We start from the raw sequence: 18,406 nt of genomic DNA, 5'->3' as shown, positions 1-18,406 counted from the left end.
GATCGATTGCTTCCGCCTGGAATTCTATATAGCTGGACAACAGCGCCACCCTCACTCCTCTTTATATATCAATCTGCAGATGGATTTTAAATGTTACCAGCATATGAATACGTTCTTTGCAAACAGAATCCTGAACCAAAATAGTTTAATAGCATTTTCACAAATGGAATAATCATTGCTGCCCCCCCCCCCCCCCCACATACACCTTGAATTAAACATTTGCATCTTATCCATTTGTTTCTGAAACTTAATCAACAACGTTTGCTTCACCTCAAGCATTATGTGTAACAAGCACTGGAGGGAGACATTACCACACCGTTCAGCTGGCAATCAAACGCTAAAAGGGGCAATTGTAAATGTTACGATTTTTTAAAACTTAAAAATACATATACCCATCGAATTCTTGAATAATATAACTTAAATGCCTCGGGAGCTTAGTTAAATTGTCTTACCGCATCAGAAGCCAAAATATAAGCTTGTTTTTACATTGTTTGTAAACACTATATTGCCCCAAATATGGTTAAAACTATCACTTTGATTTTATGGATGCTCAGCCCTTGCATTCATAGCTCTGTCTATGAATTTGAGAGTGGTCAAATTTCTCCAGCCCTAAATCCCTCCAGCCCAATTCAGTGGCGGTGGGGCCACTTTGTTATTGTTTGAACTGCAAATTGCACCTTTAAATGGCATTTTATGGATACTACACCATGGAATACTGCACTCCATGGAAAAAACTGAAATTATGCATTTAGTGATACACACATGAAGTCATAAGGTTAAATTCTAATATGGTATCGATACTAAGATTTTTAGATTTGTGTGGAAGAGATTTGGTCAAGCAAGAAAAAACCCCATTGCATTGTCATCAATATTCCAATTTTAAAAAATAAGGAAAAGACAAAGATAAAGCCTAAAGAATGTGATTAGGGGGTAAAATACAGACTAGTCTTTAGTACACTTAACATAAATATATAAACACAATATTTAAAGTGTTGGCCCCATGTTTCATGACCTGTTTGCGTGACAAGTTTGCGGACGACACAACAGTGGTAGGCTTGATTACCAACAACGACGAGACGGCCTACAGGGAGGAAGTGAGGGCCCTCGGAGTGTGGTGTCAGGAAAATAACCTCACACTCAACGTCAACAAAACTAAGGAGATGATTGTGGACTTCAGGAAACAGCAGAGGGAACACCCCCCTATCCACATCGATGGAACAGTAGTGGAGAGGGTAGCAAGTTTTAAGTTCCTCAGCATACACATCACAGACAAACTGAATTGGTCCACTCACACAGACAGCATCGCGAAGAAGGCGCAGTAGCGCCTCTTCAACCTCAGGAGGCTGAAGAAATTTGGCTTGTCACCAAAAGCATTCACAAACTTCTACAGATGCACAATCGAGAGCATCCTGGCGGGCTGTATCACCGCCTGGTACGGCAACTGCTCCGCCCTCAACCGTAAGGCTCTCCAGAGGGTAGTGAGGTCTTCACCGGGGGCAAACTACCTGCCCTCCAGGACACCTACACCACCCGATGTTACAGGAAGGCCATAAAGATCATCAAGGACATCAACCACCCGAGCCACTGCCTGTTCACCCCGCTATCATCCAGAAGGCGAGGTCAGTACAGGTGCATCAAAGCTGGGACCGAGAGACTGAAAAACAGCTTCTATCTCAAGGCCATCAGACTGTTAAACAGCCACCACTAACATTGAGTGGCTGCTGCCAACACACTGACACTGACTCAACTCCAGCCACTTTAATAATGGGAATTGATGGGAAATGATGTAAATATATCACTAGCCACTTTAAACAATGCTACCTTATATAATGTTACTTACCCTACATTATTCATCTCATATGCATACGTATATACTGTACTCTATATCATCGACTGCATCCTTATGTAATACATGTATCACTAGCCACTTTAACTATGCCACTTTGTTTACATACTCATCTCATATGTATATACTGTACTTGATACCATCTACTGTATCTTGCCTATTCTGCTCTGTACCATCACTCATTCATATATCCTTATGTACATATTCTTTATCCCCTTACACTGTGTATAAGACAGTAGTTTAGGAATTGTTAGTTAGATTACTTGTTGGTTATTACTGCATTGTCGGAACTAGAAGCACAAGCATTTCGCTACACTCGCATTAACATCTGCTAACCATGTATGTGACAAATAAAATTTGATTTGATTTGATTTTAAATACAATATCCAGAAAATGTTCCATATGCACAAAAATCTTATTTCTCTCAAATGTTTACACAAATTTAGTTTTGTCCTTTGGTCCTTGTTAATGAGAATTTCTCCTTTGCCAAGATATTCCATCCGTCTGACAGGTGTGGCATATCAAGAAGCTGATTAAACAGCATGATCATTACACAGGTGCATCTTGTGCTGGGGACAATATACATCTCTAAAACGTGCAGTTTTGTTACACATCACAATGCAACAGATGTCTCAAGTTTTGAGGGAGCGTGCAAGTGAAATGCTGACTGCAGAAATGCCCACCAGAGCTATTGCCAGAGAATTTAATGTTCAGCCATCTCCAACGTAATTTTGGAGAATTTGGCAGTACATCCAACCGGCCTAATAACCACAGACCACGTGTAACCACGCCAGCCCAGGACCTCCACATCCGGCTTCTTCACCTGCAGGATCGTCTGAGACCAGCCGTCCGGATAGCTGATGAAACTGAGTTTACTTCACCGAAGAATATCTGCACAAACTCTCAGAAACCGTTTCAGGGAAGCTCATCTGCGTGGTCGTCGTCCTCACCAGGGCCTTGACCTCTCTGCAGTTCGGCATCGTAACCGAATTCATTAGGAAAATGCTCACCTTCAATAGCCACTGGCAAGCTGAAGAAGTGTGCTCTTCACAGATGAATCCCGGTTTCAACTGTACCGGGCAGATGGCAGACAGCATGTTTGGCATCTTGTGGGTGAGCGGTTTGCTGATGTCAGCGTTGTGAACAGAGTGCCACGTGGTGGTGAGGTTTTAGAATGGGCAGACATAAGCTCTGGACAATGAACACAATTGCAATTTATGGATGGCAATTTGAATGCACAGAGATTCCGTGATGAAGTCCTGAGGCCCATTGTCGTGCCATTCATCCGTCACAATCACCTCATGTTTCAGCATGATAATGCACGGCCCCATGTCGCAAGGATCTGTACACAATTCCTGAAAGCTGAAAATGTGCCAGTTCTTCCATGGCCTGCATACTCACCAGACATGTCACCCATTGAGCATGTTTGGGATGCTGTGGTTCGACGTGTATGACAGCAAGTTCCAGTTCCCGTCAATATCTAACAACTTTGCACAGCCATAAATAGGGGAGTTGGACAACATTATACAGGCCACAATCAACAACCTGATCAACTCTATGCGAAGGAGATGTGTCTCCAGCAGATGCATATCTGTATTCCCAGTCGTGAAATCCATAGACTAGGGCCTAATAAATAAATAAATTAAAATTGACTGATTTCCTTCTATGAACTGTAACTCAGTAAAATCTTTGAAATTGTTGCATGTTGCATTTTATATTTTTGTTCAGTGTAATTTGATAACTTCCTATACAGTATATTGAATTTGAACCTGGTTAAAAATTCAAGAAACACAGTATACCATACGATTTTGTATTTACTTACCCTTTGGTAAGGGCTGGATTCAATCCGTAATGCGGAACTATCGCGAAAGATCCGTGTAAAAATGTAAAGGTAATTTTTGATTGAGCCAACGTATGCATCGTTTACCTTGAATGCAGTCTCCACGAACGTGGAACATTGTCTTTACATTTTAATCAAGCTATAACATGGAACTTCCGTGATATGGATTGACTCCAGCCCTAAATTAACCAGGTTAATCTCGGTAGGCTAATGCGATGACCATGAGGTTGTAAGTAACAAGAACATTTCCCAGGACAAAGACATATCTGATATTGGCAGAAAGCTTAAATTCTTGTTAATTGAACTGCGCTGTCCAATTTACAGTAGCTATTGCAGTGAAAGAATACCATGCAATTGTTTGAGGAGAGTGCACCATTTTGAAGATGAAAAGTTATTAATAAACAAATTAGGCACATTTGGGCAGTTTTGATACATTTTGAACAGAAATGCAATGGTTCTTTGGATCAGTCGAAACTTTGCACATACACTGATTCCATCTAGTGGCCAAAATCGAAATTGCACCTGGGCTGGAATAATACATTATGTCCTTTCTCTTGCATTTCAAAGAAAAAAAATACAAAAGAACGGTTTTGTTTTCTTTGTATTATCTTTTACCAAATCTATTGTGTTATATTCTACTACATTCCTTTCACATCTCCATAACTTTCAAAGTGATTCCTTTCAAATGGTACCAAGAATATGCATATCCTTGCTTCAGGGCATGAGCTACAGGCAGTTAGATTTGGGTATGTCATTTTAGACAAAAAATGAAAAAAAAGGGGGTAATCCTTATTTTTCTAAAAATCTCTGTCTTGAAACATGTGCAATGTGAATGTGTGGAGTCTACTGTACGTATCAAATAGTTATTCACCACCATGAAGAATAAGCCAAACCCCAAAAGGCAACCAAAAGAGGAAAAAAACCCCACCACTTTTGTCAAAGTCAGACAAAACCTCACAGACCTTTAAATGAGCCGTTCAAAATTCTGAAAAGGACGTACTGAAAGAAAAAATAAAAATAAGAAAAGAAACAAGAAACAGAAAAGTTATCAGAGCCACTGTCTGTGTATCTCACAATGGCTCTCGCTGAAGTTTGTGTCTCTTCTGATCTTCTCCCAGCTGGACTTCTGATTTCCACCCCATCTCCTCTGATCTGCCTGCAGACATCCGACAGCCTTTTGCCAGCCGGTGAGCTGTCAAAGGACCCCTGGAATCAAACGCCCAGCCATCCCATCTCCATGCTCTGGCATGATCAAAGAGGCACAGGTAAGCCAGACATGGAGCCACATACAATTGCCATCTAAAAAGGTGGAACATTTTCATTTTCTAACGTTTATCTTTTGTGTAACTTGACTAGGCTGAGATGACACGGCTCCTGGAGAACAGAGTCAATGCATCGATCAGAATCAAGGACAAGAAGTTGATCAGTTTTGAAGATAAGAGAGATTAGTTCATCTTGATCTGACTGTCTCTAGGGAAACTTTCGGACAAAAAGTTGTCTGAACACTCGGAAGAATTTGAATTTAAGATGGAATTTTCATCACCTTCCGTCTAAAGTTCATGTTTAAGTCATTCATTAAATACTGTCACTGTCTCATCCATGTCAAGATATGGCTATATGCTTGATATGAAATACAATATACCTACTATTACCTATGTTAAAGTACAGGCAAGCATATATAGACAAAGAGAAATATGGACAGAGAACACACATGCACACACACCCAGGCTATTGACCCAGTATTCCTTTCTGATGCTGCTAGTGATCTACTGATCTCCAAGTCTGGCCTCCCTGATGTGTATGGTTATAATGGGGTCTCTGTGGGCCGGTGGCCATGTTTCCCTTCTTCTCCCTGCTCCCTACCAGAGATCACACACTAAATCTTTGAGTCCTGACCTGTCCCGGGGAGATCAAACAGTATCGGCTGTGCTCGGCTCGCCGGACCTCCCTCTCTCTCTCTCCGACAGTCTGTCTGCCAGGGTGCACTGGGTCATCCCTGTCCACACAGAGGTAATACTGAGTGTCAGCTCCTGCTGAGTTCAACCACATACCATACATTCTGTCTACGGACTAAACACAACATAGGAGATATTGTCATCAGGCTTTTATTAAACATCTCTACTGGAATCAATGGAAAATGCTTTTTATCAACAAAAAAACATCAAATCAAAATCAAATCATCTACATGATTTTAGTATAGATCTTCACTGGAAATACCAGGAATACTAGCAATCTCAACTGAGTTAATAGACAATGAACACTAACAAAGCAGTTATTATTGAATTGGGTCTGATCAATGTGAATCAAATTAAAGCAGTGGATTATCATCTTCAGAGAAAAGTTATTTGCAGGAAAACACATAACAATGTAGAAACATAGAAACAGAAATATTGTAGAAAGTCAACGGTTCATGAAATATGAACGTGTCTCTTTCTTTAAGCGTTTGATGGAATTCTGGCTGGACAATCAGACCTTGATGATGATACTTGAGTTCTCAGAAAAAAGAGGAGAGAGGTCATATAAAGACATGGAACAAGTAGTCTGCACTATCCACCTCACCATCACACAAAATAGCTCCTCTGTCCAGTGGGACGCCTGCTGCCCCTCTCAGAGCTGGGCGACCTTTCACCTCTGCTGGGCACTGAGGCAGACACAAGCCTCTGAGTGTCTGCTTCCATCGTCTGCCCATTACCCTCCCTGTGTGTTTGTAATGCGGTGTGTGTGCGTTCGGAGTGTGTGTGTTTGTGTACAGTCCGTGGAGCATCCATAGCCACGGGCCTCTCCTGGCCACTCTTGGCCCCTCAAACAAGGCAGAGGCTTCAGCTTGATTAACCACTTAGTTCATCCTCTCAGACAGAATACTGCAGGGAGAAAGCAGAGTAATGAAGTGCTTCTCTGATGCCTTGATTTTTTTGGGGTTCAATATTGCTTGCTCCCTGTTTCTTTTTCGTCAAAACAAGTGCCCACCCACGTCTCCCTCTCGTCAGCCCTAACTGGTGTGAATAAACATAATCAATATTGTACATATTTTGAGATGGAATCGGAGGCTTTTCCCCTCAAATCACTTCTGAATGGCTGTTCGTCTTTCTAATTATATAGATTATACTGTGTGTGTCAGACATGGGCTCAACAGACGCGAATAGAAGAGTGCTTTGCCTTTGTACCGGATGGAACAGAGTGTCAGAGTTCCACAAAGGTTGGCAATTGCGTTCTCCTGTATGCGTCTTTGTTCATGAGAAGAGGAACTGCACTTGACAGACAGACATGGATAGACTGTCTCAAGAAGGATTGAGGATTGAGGAGTCAAGACTTAGTTGAAAGTCAAGTAACTGTGCAGAGCCGGCGAGTCGAGCAGCAACACTCGCTGCTAGACACATATGCCAATCCCCAGAACCCCACTGTAAACTGGGGTTCAATTCCCACATCCACCTTTCCTACTGTTCTCCTTCTTGCCTGCCTCCCTCTGTCTCCAACTTGTCTAAATGAAGTGTAAAATTGAAAAATAATGTCATGTAACTGCTGTCAGTAATTCTCTTTCATGATATCAAATTGTCTCGATAAATGAGTTTTAGTAGGTAATGCATCTGACTTTCAGGACTTCAAACAGCCCCGTTTCCTGTAAACACTATTCTGTTGAGAATTGTCACACACAACCCTCATTGAGGAAATAGATGACACATCAAAAACGGAAAATTCACCTGAAGCTCTTACAAAGAATAGCGCTACTTTCGATCAGCGCTCCAAACGGCTCAAACTCCCTCTGTCCTAACAATTGCAACCCTCTTCGAAAAAGACGCCGTGGAGTGAGGGATGTGACACACATTCAACAGTACACGTAGCGTGATGACTTGTCAAAATCTGTGGGTGATTATTTCTGTCCAAGATATGTCCAACCAAGGATTTGACGCAAGAACTTCCCTTTGCACTCCGCTCCAATAGACACAAAAGAGGAAACAGGGTTTTGGTTAAATATCTAGGGCCTTTTCACTTGCTCATCCAGGGCTGATATCTAAATCTGAAGTTTCACTACTAAACTATAAGACTCAATTGACTTCACCTCCAGACTTGCTACTCACTCCAAACACAGGTAGGCTATTCCATATAAGGGCCAGGTTTCTTACTAATAACCAATAATCACAGATTTATCTAATCAGATATTTCTGATTTATAAATTGTAGCTAGCAAAGTTTCGTAGCAGTAGGCCTGTGTGATTTTCATTTGAATTGAATTTCATGATTTTGGATGATGATGGAATTCGGTCCCTGCAGACTTGTCTGTGTTGCTTGAAGTAGAGGAGGTACATCAAACCACAGATCTAGGATGCTACCCTTGAGCATAAGGGTGGATGGAGTATCTAATCCTAGACGAGTGGTTGGATACTCTGGTCCTATCCATCCCTAACTTCTCCTCTAACCACATCCTGCTTAACAAGATGCATCTTATTCAGGATGGATTGCTCTTTACAAACATCGGAAACATTTAAAACTGTTGACACTTGTTAGGTATTTTGAAGTGATGGTTCTGATTGGCTATGCAATGTTGGGGGACTAAAATAACCCTATATGCTTTCTTTATTTAACCAGTTAAGAACAAATTCTTATTTAGAATGACAGCCTACCGGGGGAGAAGTTCAGGGGCAAACAACAGATTTTTATCTTGTCATTTAGGGGATTCAATCCAACAACCTTTCAGTTACTGGCCCAATGCTCTAACCACTAGGCTACCTGCTGACACAATATCAGTTTCATTCTAAGTCTTTTTATGCCCTCATTAAAATGTATGCAGCAATGCTGAGGTTCACTGCCATTTGATTTTCTACAAACTAAGGGAAAAAAAAGCCTTCTCGTTTTGTGATTGAGAAGTATCAGGAAAGGAAATACAAATGTGCAATACTGCATAGCTTTGGAAGTTCACTATTAATTCCTCCTTGCGTATTCGTTGTAAACTCAGCAAAAAAAAAAAACGTCCTCTCACTGTCAACTGTGTTTATTTTCAGCAAACTTAAAATGTGTAAATATTTGTATGAACATAAGATTCAACAACTGAGACATAAACTGAACAAGTTCCACAGACATGTGACTAACAGAAATGGACAAATGTGTCCCTGAACAAAGGGGGGAGGGGGTCAAAATCAAAAGTAATAGTCCGTATCTGGTGTGGCCACCAGCTCCATTAAGTCCTGCAGTGCATCTCCTCCTCATGGACTGCACCAGATTTGCCAGTTCTTGCTGTGAGATGGTACCCCACTCTTCCACCGAGGCACCTACAAGTTCCCGGACATTTCTGGCGGGAATGGCCCTAGCCCTCACCCTCGGATCCAACAGGTCCCAGGTGTGCTCAATGGGATTGAGATCCGGGCTCTTCACTTGCCATGGTAAAACATTGACATTCCTGTCTTGCAGAAAATCACGCACAGAATGAGCAGTATGGCTGGTGGCATTGTCATGCTGGAAGGTCATGTCAGGATGAGCCTGCAGGAAGGGAACCACATGAGGGAGGAGGATGTCTTCCCTGTAATGCACAGCGTTGAGATTGCCTGCAATAACAACAAGCTCAGTTCGATGATGATGTGACACACTGCCCCAGACCATGACAGAACCTCCACCTCCAAATCGATCCCGCTCCAGAGTAAAGGCTTCGGTGTAACGCTCATTCCTTGATGATAAACGTGAATCCAACCATCACTCCTGGTGAGACAAAACCGCGACTCGTCAGTGAAGAGCACTTTTTGCCAGTCCTGTCTGGACCAGCGACGGTGGGTTTGTGCCCATAGGCGACGTTGTTGCCTGTGATGTCTGGTGAGGACCTGCCTTACAACAGGCCTACAAGCCCTCAGTCCAGCCTCTCTCAGCCTTTTGCGGACAGTCTGACCACTGATGGAGGGATTGTGCGTTCCTGGTATAACTCGGGCAGTTGTTGCCATCCTGTACCTGTCCCGCAGGTGTGATGTTCGGATGTACCAATCCTGTGCAGGTGTTGTTACACGTGGTCTTCCACTGCGAGGATGATCAACTGTCTGTCCTGTCTCCCTGTAGCGCTGTTTTAGGCATCTCACAGTCAGTATGGACATTGTAATTTATTGCACTGGCCACATTTGTAGTCCTCATGCCTCCTTGAAGCATGCCTAAGGCACGTTCACGCAGATGGGCTGGTGTCTTTTGGTGTTTTTCAAAGTCAGTAGAAAGGCCTCTTTAGTGTCCTAAGTTTTCATAACTGTGACCTTAAATGCCTACGGTCTGTAAGCTGTTAGTGTCTTAACCACCGTTCCACAGGTGCGTGTTCATTAATTGTTTATGGTTCATTGAACAAGCATGGGAAACAGTGTTTACAATTGAAGATCTGTGAAGTTGTTTGGATTTTTACGAATTGTCTTTGAAAGACAGGGTCCTGAAAAAGGGACATTTCTTTTTTTTTTGCCGAGTTTAGATAGTCGTGTCGCTGCAGCTGTAACGGTTTTCTTTAGTTGAAGGAGAGGCGGACCAAAACGCAGCGTGGTGGTTATTCATGGTACTTTAATAAAGACACTATACATGAATAAACTAACAAAACAATAAACGTGAGAAAACCTAAACAGCCTATCTGGTGAAAACAAACACAGAGACAGGAACAATCACCCACAAACACACAGTGAAACCCAGGCTACCTAAGTATGATTCTCAGTCAGAGACAACTAATGACACCTGCCTCTGATTGAGAACCATACTAGGCCAAAACATAGAAATACCCAAATCATAGAAAAACAAACATAGACTGCCCACCCCAACTCACGCCCTGACCAAACTAAATAATGACAAAACAAAGGAAATAAAGGTCAGAACGTGACAGCAGCCTTGCAGTTGTTTGTGTTTGTTCTTCTGCCCCGAGAACAGCATGTCTCATGTGCTGTGATTGTTTTTTTGTTTCAGTGAACTTCTACAATGTACACAATGACATTGCAAGAAAATCCTTCCACGCCCCCCTCTTTTGGGATTTCCTCTTTTGTTTGGTCACCAGATATTATTCTCAATATGTTTAGAAAAATCTGTTGGACTTCTGTAATTTGTCACGATCATCATGGGACATTTGATTTTTATCATGTTATATGGGCATCCCATTTCGACGGGATATGTATTGCGTTGCACCCAATAGTTTGCACACACACTGGTGAGGGGTCGAGGGAAACAGTGTGAGTATTTAAAGGGGCACATGAGTCATTACAGAACGTGTCACTATGACTTAGCGAAAACATTTAAAAAAACAATGTTTAGAGGACAGAGAGGATTGCAGTGCCCACTGCATATGCGTACTGTGCATTATGGGTGGTGTGTCCACAATGTGAAAAGTGTTGGGTGTGCTGTCAGTGTGTTGTAATTTGTGTGGGAGTAGGCTACTGGATGAGTCAAAGTTCTTTCATGATTCATGTTATACCTCGGCTATTATAGTATTTCTTAATATAATTTAACCCAGCTGGACGTAAACATATAATAGTACTTTTTGTGACTGGGTGTGGAGATTCAACAATGCATTCCTATAGGATGGCAAGAGAGTGGAACCACTAGGAGCATAGGAAATAGACTGCCCTCTTGTGGATCATAGGGGAAAGACAACTTGAGCACGAAGACAAGTTGAGCATCTTGGATCATCACCATCTTGGTGTTCAGTACTTCAGATATAACACAGATCAGATATTATACTAATGTTAATGACAGTGGACTAAATAACATTGCCTCGTTAAGAAAAGGATGACTTTGGTTTGAGATGACGCTACTATCAAGTGCTATGTCTGGTGATGGAAGAGCCCTTCAGACACTCACTTTGCCGTAGAGGGGAAAAGAGTGGGCACTTCACTGCTCCACAGAGACTAACCTAAAATGCTGACAGAAGGTTTGTAGCGAGAGAGAGAGAGAGAGAGAGAGAGAGAGAGAGAGAGAGAGAGAGAGAGAGAGAGAGAGAGAGAGAGAGAGAGAGAGAAAATGGATCAAATAATGTACACATTGTATCATTGTACAGTCTAACAGTTCACTTCCAAGTGGAGACCATGCTAACCTTACCCCAGTGGGGGGTCTCATTGAGTTCAGTGAATGTATATGTTGCCGCCCAGACCTGACCAACCAGAGACATAGAGGATGGAGACGAGGAATCTATCTCCCCCCTCTGAGACCACTCCACTGTCTCTTATGCTGGGGCGCGTTTGTCTTTGAAGTAATGAAAGTGATCAAATTGACTTGTGAGGCATTTATTCTGACAGACACAAGTGCATTTTCTCTCTCATGGGTAAGGTAATGCTGTAATCGCTAGGCAGACATGTCTGTCTGTCTGTCTGTCTGTCTGATAACTGAACACAGGTGGCACAAATTTGTGATGAGATGTTCCTGCCAGTAATGCATTTAACAGTGTCAAGTTCAATCAACAAGTGTGATATCTTGATGAAGGACACGAGCTATCTGCTACCTCAAAACAAATAGCCTGTGTGTCAACATGCCTTTCTCAAACAACAAGCCCAACGAGTGATCAGATTGTCAGGCAGCGTCTTGAAACACAAAACGGACCGGTAGGCCTTACTCTAGGCCTAGTCATTTCATAACTATGACCAATAATCTGAGTTCATTTGCACACATAACACACAGGGTGATTGTAGAGTGGCAGAGTGCTTACTGTTGGGCTGTACAGAACAGAATAGCAGTGCTGTGCTTGGAATGGGGCCTGCATCTCTCCAGTGTCCGTAGCCTCATCATTATCCCAGCTCAGTGAATCACATCCTAAGGAGAGAAAGCAGTCTCTCATGGCTGCCTGGTTCACAGCTCCATGGGAGGTGTTGAGGGACAATGATGGAGAATTAGCGGTGAAAACAGCAAATAAATAGGTGCTTGCTACTTGAAAGCTCCGCCACAAAGCCACAGCAGCCCACTGAAGACAAGAGAGGGAAGAGAGAAGAAACATGTTTTTTTTTTCTCTTCATGTCTTGCCTGATGAAAATAAAAGGTTTGAGGCTCAAAGGAAGACATAGAGGCAGTGGGGGATAGGAGGTGACGCGAGAGCAGAGAGCCTCACAGAGCGGTGGTGTCTATGGGAAGGGTTTTAATGAGGTGGAGGGTGGAGGAATGGGTGAAAGGGGGTATTAGGGAGAAGGGGGGGTTTGCTCGTCAGACTGTGACAGACACTCAGAACATAACATCCTCTTGAGGAAACGATGCATTGACTACCTCTCTCTGGGGCTGAGAAGGACGTGTGTGTGAGTGTGTGTGTGTGTGTGTTTGCGTGCACTATCCTTGTGGGTAGCAGAAGTCCTCACAAGGATAGTAAAACAAGGAAAATGTGGCCTGTTCCCACAAGGAAAAAGGCTATTTTAGGCTTAGGGGTTAGGTTTAGGGTTCCAGTTAGTGTTGTAGGTTAGGTTTAGGGTTCCAATTAGTGTTGGAGGTTAGGTTTAGGGTTACAATTAGTGTTGGTTTAGGGTTCCAATTTGTGTTAGGGGTTAGGTTTAGAGTTAGAGTTATGGTTATGGTTATGTTTAGGGGTTTGGGGTAAAGGTTATGTTAAGGGTTATGTTTAGAGTTAGAGAAAATAGGATTTTGAATGGGAATCAATTGTTTGGTCCCCACAAGGATAGTCAAACAAACGTGTGTGTGAGTTCGGCAGAGGAGTGGCAGAGGGACAATGACGACAGCTGTCTGTTTTAAAAGGAGCGAGACAGAATAACATTTGCATGTTGCCCTCGAAAGACCCCGACTAAATAGCCTGGAGGCCCGTTGAATCAGGAAGATGTAACTGGGATCTGATTGACACACTGACGGGAAATTAAGTGATCATACCATGCTGTGAAAAAACAAGTTGCAGGAGAGAAAACAATACGATGGGATTCAAAGCTTTTAAGCCCCCTGACATGTCATCTTGTGACGCAATCATTTTCAAACTTGATTTTGTGTGTGACAAAACTGCACATTTTAGAGTGGTCATTTATTGTCCCCAGCACAAGATACACCTGAGTAATGATCATGCTGTTTAATCAGTTGATATGCCACACCTGTCAGGTGGATGGATTATCTTGGCAAAGGAGAAATAGTCAATAACAGGGATGTAAACACATTAGTGCACAACATTTGAGAGATAAGCTTTTTGCGTGTATGGAAAATTTCTGGGATCTTTTATTTTAGCTCATGAAATATTGGACCAACACTGTGCATGTTGCTTTTATATTTGTGTTCAGTGTATATGCTTATATAAATACTTTTAGTGGGCATACGTATATAGTCACATCCGTATTTTTCAAATCAACACTATCCACCCCTAACATAGGTGTCAACTGTTTAGTCGAGTATAGAAAAAGGCAGTCTTTGCTAAACCATTTGACCTCTAAATATGACTAAGTAGTGTAATGGGTGCAACTGGCAACAAAAGCCTGATTTAGTGACATTACCTTGCCCACAAGTGCCCATTAGTATGTTACCACTGGCAAAATGGACTCCTTGTCTGAGAGGGCAGAATGTCCTCTACCTAATAGAGGGACCTACACACAAACAATTGCTGACACAGACCCAAGTCAAGTGTAGACAAGGCCAATTGTTCAAGACGGGCAGGCTAAAACAGGCATCACCCGTGGAATGCAGATATGTGGACAACATATATTTTCCCCGTCACCCAACTTCATCCAACACATTTGTCCTTTGTCTGAGATAGAATGGGCAATTACCAGTGTTCTGCAATGCTGGCGACAGAAAAAAGAAGGGGCAATTACATAGTGTTTGCGTTATGCACAGAGAGAGGAATAGGGAGAGAGAGAGTTTAGGGAGGGAGAGAGGGGGAGAGAAAGGGAAGGGGAGAGAGGGAGAGAGAGGCAGACAGAACCTCGCTAATTACCTCTCCATGTGAAGGGATGAAGAGGAGAAGGGCCATTGCTTAGGGCCGACACACTTCTCCTTCCCTTCCACCTCACTGCCACCTCTCCTTACATCCCTATTAGAGGCCCCTTCCCTTCTAGTCTCTGCTCTGTTTATTTCTCAAAGCTGTCTCTGAGTGTGTGGGGCCATCTCTCCACTGACTGATCTCTAACGGAGAACACATGGGGATGACACACAGACATTCAGACAGGCATGGGCCAGGGCAGCCGATGCTGGCTGAGGGGTCCTCATTTGTGCCACAGGTGATTCACACTGTGGGCAGAAGTTGCCCGACTCCATATCCGCACAAAAGCACAAGGAGAATGAAAAGTGTCAACTTGTACCAGTGGTTGTGGACAATTCTTTGACGCATGTGTAAAATAGACTACTGAGAAAGGCCCCAAATTGACTTATTGAGGTACAATCTCTCTGTGGGACTATACAACATAAAGTAAACCATGGCATTTAATTGTGTTCCACTGTTTAAGGACATGCCACACTGTGCTGAAGCATGATTTGGATGGATTCACCCCAATATGTCACTTTAGGTCATTTATATTGGTTTATTGGCAGACTTGTTTTTTTTCCCCAATTTAATTGCCCAGCTTGATTTGGTTTATGTATCAACTGAATGCAGTATGCCGCGGTAATTTCAATGGTTTATACAGAACATGATGCTCCCTATTACTACAGTGACACTCATTATCTCCTACTAGAAGAGACAAGGACATTACCCAGCATACATGACCCCACTGGTCCCATGTGGGTATTTGGTGGGCAAGATGGGCAGGGGCTAGCCCACACAAAGCCCACACCTGCACAAAACAGGCTAGCCTACCAGCCCAACACAGGACAGCCCACATCAGCCCAATATGGGCTAGCCTACACCAACCCAACACAGTCTAGCCTACACCAGCCCAACATACAGTAGGCCAGCCCACACCAAGCCCAGCTACTTTATAATGTAGAGGCATAATATTTGGGGGCGTGATTTACAAATAGCCCAATTCAAGTTGTTAAGTAAAAAAATAACAAAAGATACAAATTGTTGACACTATTCAAACCAATGATGGTTTGGAAAATTAAAGACAATTATCTTGGAATCATCTTGTTTCAGATAGGACCGTAGCTCTAAGTTTACAAGTTATTTTTGTGCAACCATTACTGAGAATGACATTCCAGTAAAACTTTTGTGTTGTGCTATGTCAACATTGTACAACGCCAATGATGAAGTCTGTGAAAGGACTTTGGCAAGTGCATGTGACAAAAAAATTTCTCTGGTTTAAATATTTGCTTCAGGACCCTGTCTTTCAAAGATAATTTGTAAATATCCACTTAACTTCACAGCTCTTCATTGTGAAGGGTTTAAACATTGTTTCCCATGCTTGTTCAATGAACCATAAACAATTAATGAACTTGCACCTGTGGAACGGTCATTAAGACACTAACAGCTTACAGACCGTAGGCAATTAAGGTCACAGTTATGAAAACCTAGGACACTAAAGAAGCCTTTCTACTGACTCTGAAAAACACCAAAAGAAAGATGCCCAGGGTCCCTGCTCATCTGCGTGAACGTGCCTTAGACACATTATTCAATTTCTGTTAGTCACATGTCTGTGGAACTTGTTCAGTTTATGTCTCAGTTGTTTAATCTTGTGTTCATACAAATATTTACACATGTTAAGTTTGCTGAAAATAAACGCAGTTGACAGTGAGAGGACATTTCTTTTTTTGCTGAGTTTAAATATACAGTGCCTTGTGAAAGTATTCGGCCCCCTTGAACTTTGCGACCTTTTGCCACATTTCAGGCTTCAAACATAAAGATATAAAACTGTATTTTTTTGTGAAGAATCAACAACAAGTGGGACACAATCATGAAGTGGAACGACATTTATTGGATATTTCAAACTTTTTTAACAAAACAAAAACTGAAAAAATGGGCGTGCAAAATTATTCAGCCCCTTTATTTTCAGTGCAGCAAATTCTCTCCAGAAGTTCAGTGAGGATCTCTGAATGATCCAATGTTGACCTAAATGACTAATGATGATAAATACAATCCACCTGTGTGTAATCAAGTCTCCGTATAAATGCACCTGCACTGTGATAGTCTCAGAGGTCCGTTAAAAGCGCAGAGAGCATCATGAAGAACAAGGAACACACCAGGCAGGTCCGAGATACTGTTGTGAAGAAGTTTAAAGCCAGATTTGGATACAAAAAGATTTCCCAAGCTTTAAACATCCCAAGGAGCACTGTGCAAGCGATAATATTGAAATGGAAGGAGTATCAGACCACTGCAAATCTACCAAGACCTGGCCGTCCCTCTAAACTATCAGCTCATACAAGGAGAAGACTGATCAGAGATGCAGCCAAGAGGCCCATGATCACTCTGGATGAACTGCAGAGATCTACAGCTGAGGTGGGAGACTCTGTCCATCGGACAACAATCAGTCGTATATTGCACAAATCTGGCCTTTATGGAAGAGTGGCAAGAAGCAAGCCATTTCTTAAAGATATCCATAAAAAGTGTCATTTAAAGTTTGCCACAAGCCACCTGGGAGACACACCAAACATGTGGAAGAAGGTGCTCTGGTCAGATGAAACCAAAATTGAACTTTTTGGCAACAATGCAAAACATTACGTTTGGCATAAAAGCAACACAGCTCATCACGCTGAACACACCATCCCCACTGTCAAACATGGTGGTGGCAGCATCATGGTTTGGGCCTGCTTTTCTTCAGCAGGGACATGGAAGATGGTTAAAATTGATGGGAAGATGGATGGAGCCAAATACAGGACCATTCTGGAAGAAAACCTGATGGAGTCTGCAAAAGACCTGAGACTGGGACGGAGATTTGTCTTCCAACAAGACAATGATCCAAAATATAAAGCAAAATCTACAATGGAATGGTTCAAAAATAAACATATCCAGGTGTTAGAATGGCCAAGTCAAAGTCCAGACCTGAATCAAATCGAGAATCTGTGGAAAGAACTGAACACTGCTGTTCACAAATGTTCTCCATCCAACCTCACTGAGCTCGAGCTGTTTTGCAAGGAGGAATGGGAAAAAAATTATTTCTCTCGATGTGCAAAACTGATAGAGACATACCCCAAGCGACTTACAGCTGTAATCGCAGCAAAAGGTGGCGCTACAAAGTATTAACTTAAGGGGGCTGAATAATTTTGCACGTCCAATTTTTCAGTTTTTGATCTGTTAAAAAAGTTTGAAATATCCAATAAATGTCGTTCCACTTCATGATTGTGTCCCACTTGTTGTTGATTCTTCACAAAAAAATACAGTTTTATATCTTTTGTTTGAAGCCTGAAATGTGGCAAAAGGTCGCAAAGTTCAAGGGGCCGAATACTTTCGCAAGGCACTGTATATATATATATATATATGACAGTAACAACTTTATTGTTCAGATACAATGTAAAGGGCAGCCAATCCAAAAGGGTGGCTTTATTTCTAGCTGCCAACGAGCAAAGGTGGATCGGCCTCATGTGGGCAGCCTTTGTGAGGCCAATATTTTAGTCCCGCATTGCATCCACATCATGCCAATGTTTGCTGGGTACTTTTTTTATAACCCTTATTTTACCAGGTAAGGTGACTGAGAAGACATTTAAAGCAACAACCTGGGGAACAGTTACAGGAATGAGCCATCTGGAAGCTTGGGATGATTTGGTGGCCATCTTGGGAATTGAGCCAGGAAACTGGGGTTAACACCCCTACTCTTACAATAAGTGCCATGCAATCTTCAGGGTACCACAGAGAGTCAGAACACTCATTTAACATCCAATCAGAAAGACAGCACCCTAAATCACTTGGAATATTATTTTAAAATGAGTGGCTCCAACTGGCCCGCCAAC

General features: G+C 42.4%; 1 protein-coding gene and 1 long non-coding RNA gene across 8 annotated transcripts in view; one reads left to right on the top strand and one right to left on the bottom strand.

Annotated features, from left to right (window-relative positions):
* Nucleotides 1-4,292: 4,292 nt before the first annotated feature.
* LOC135514776 (uncharacterized) lies at nt 4,293-7,465 on the bottom strand. The gene is made up of 3 exons (XR_010451728.1): nt 7,385-7,465; nt 5,583-5,682; nt 4,293-4,928 (listed from the first exon to the last, which is right to left on the bottom strand). It is a non-coding gene; the product is annotated as an uncharacterized LOC135514776 (long non-coding RNA).
* The window catches only part of LOC135514772 (transcription factor EC-like), a 54,755-nt gene continuing 41,829 nt past the window's right edge, over nt 5,481-18,406 (top strand). For 6 of the 7 annotated variants that reach the window (XM_064938353.1, XM_064938351.1, XM_064938355.1 and 3 more), the window contains exon 1: nt 5,481-5,696. In XM_064938353.1, coding sequence (XP_064794425.1) covers nt 5,481-5,696 — 216 coding nt within the window. Of the gene's footprint in view, nt 5,697-7,676; nt 7,774-18,406 lie in introns of those variants that run through there. The other variant, XM_064938356.1, reaches the window with a different exon arrangement.

This window comes from Oncorhynchus masou, chromosome 26 (assembly GCF_036934945.1).
Source record: "Oncorhynchus masou masou isolate Uvic2021 chromosome 26, UVic_Omas_1.1, whole genome shotgun sequence".
Classification (NCBI taxonomy): domain Eukaryota; kingdom Metazoa; phylum Chordata; class Actinopteri; order Salmoniformes; family Salmonidae; genus Oncorhynchus; species Oncorhynchus masou.
Note: the sequence above shows the minus strand (reverse complement) of the source record. Positions and strands in the feature narration are given on the sequence as shown.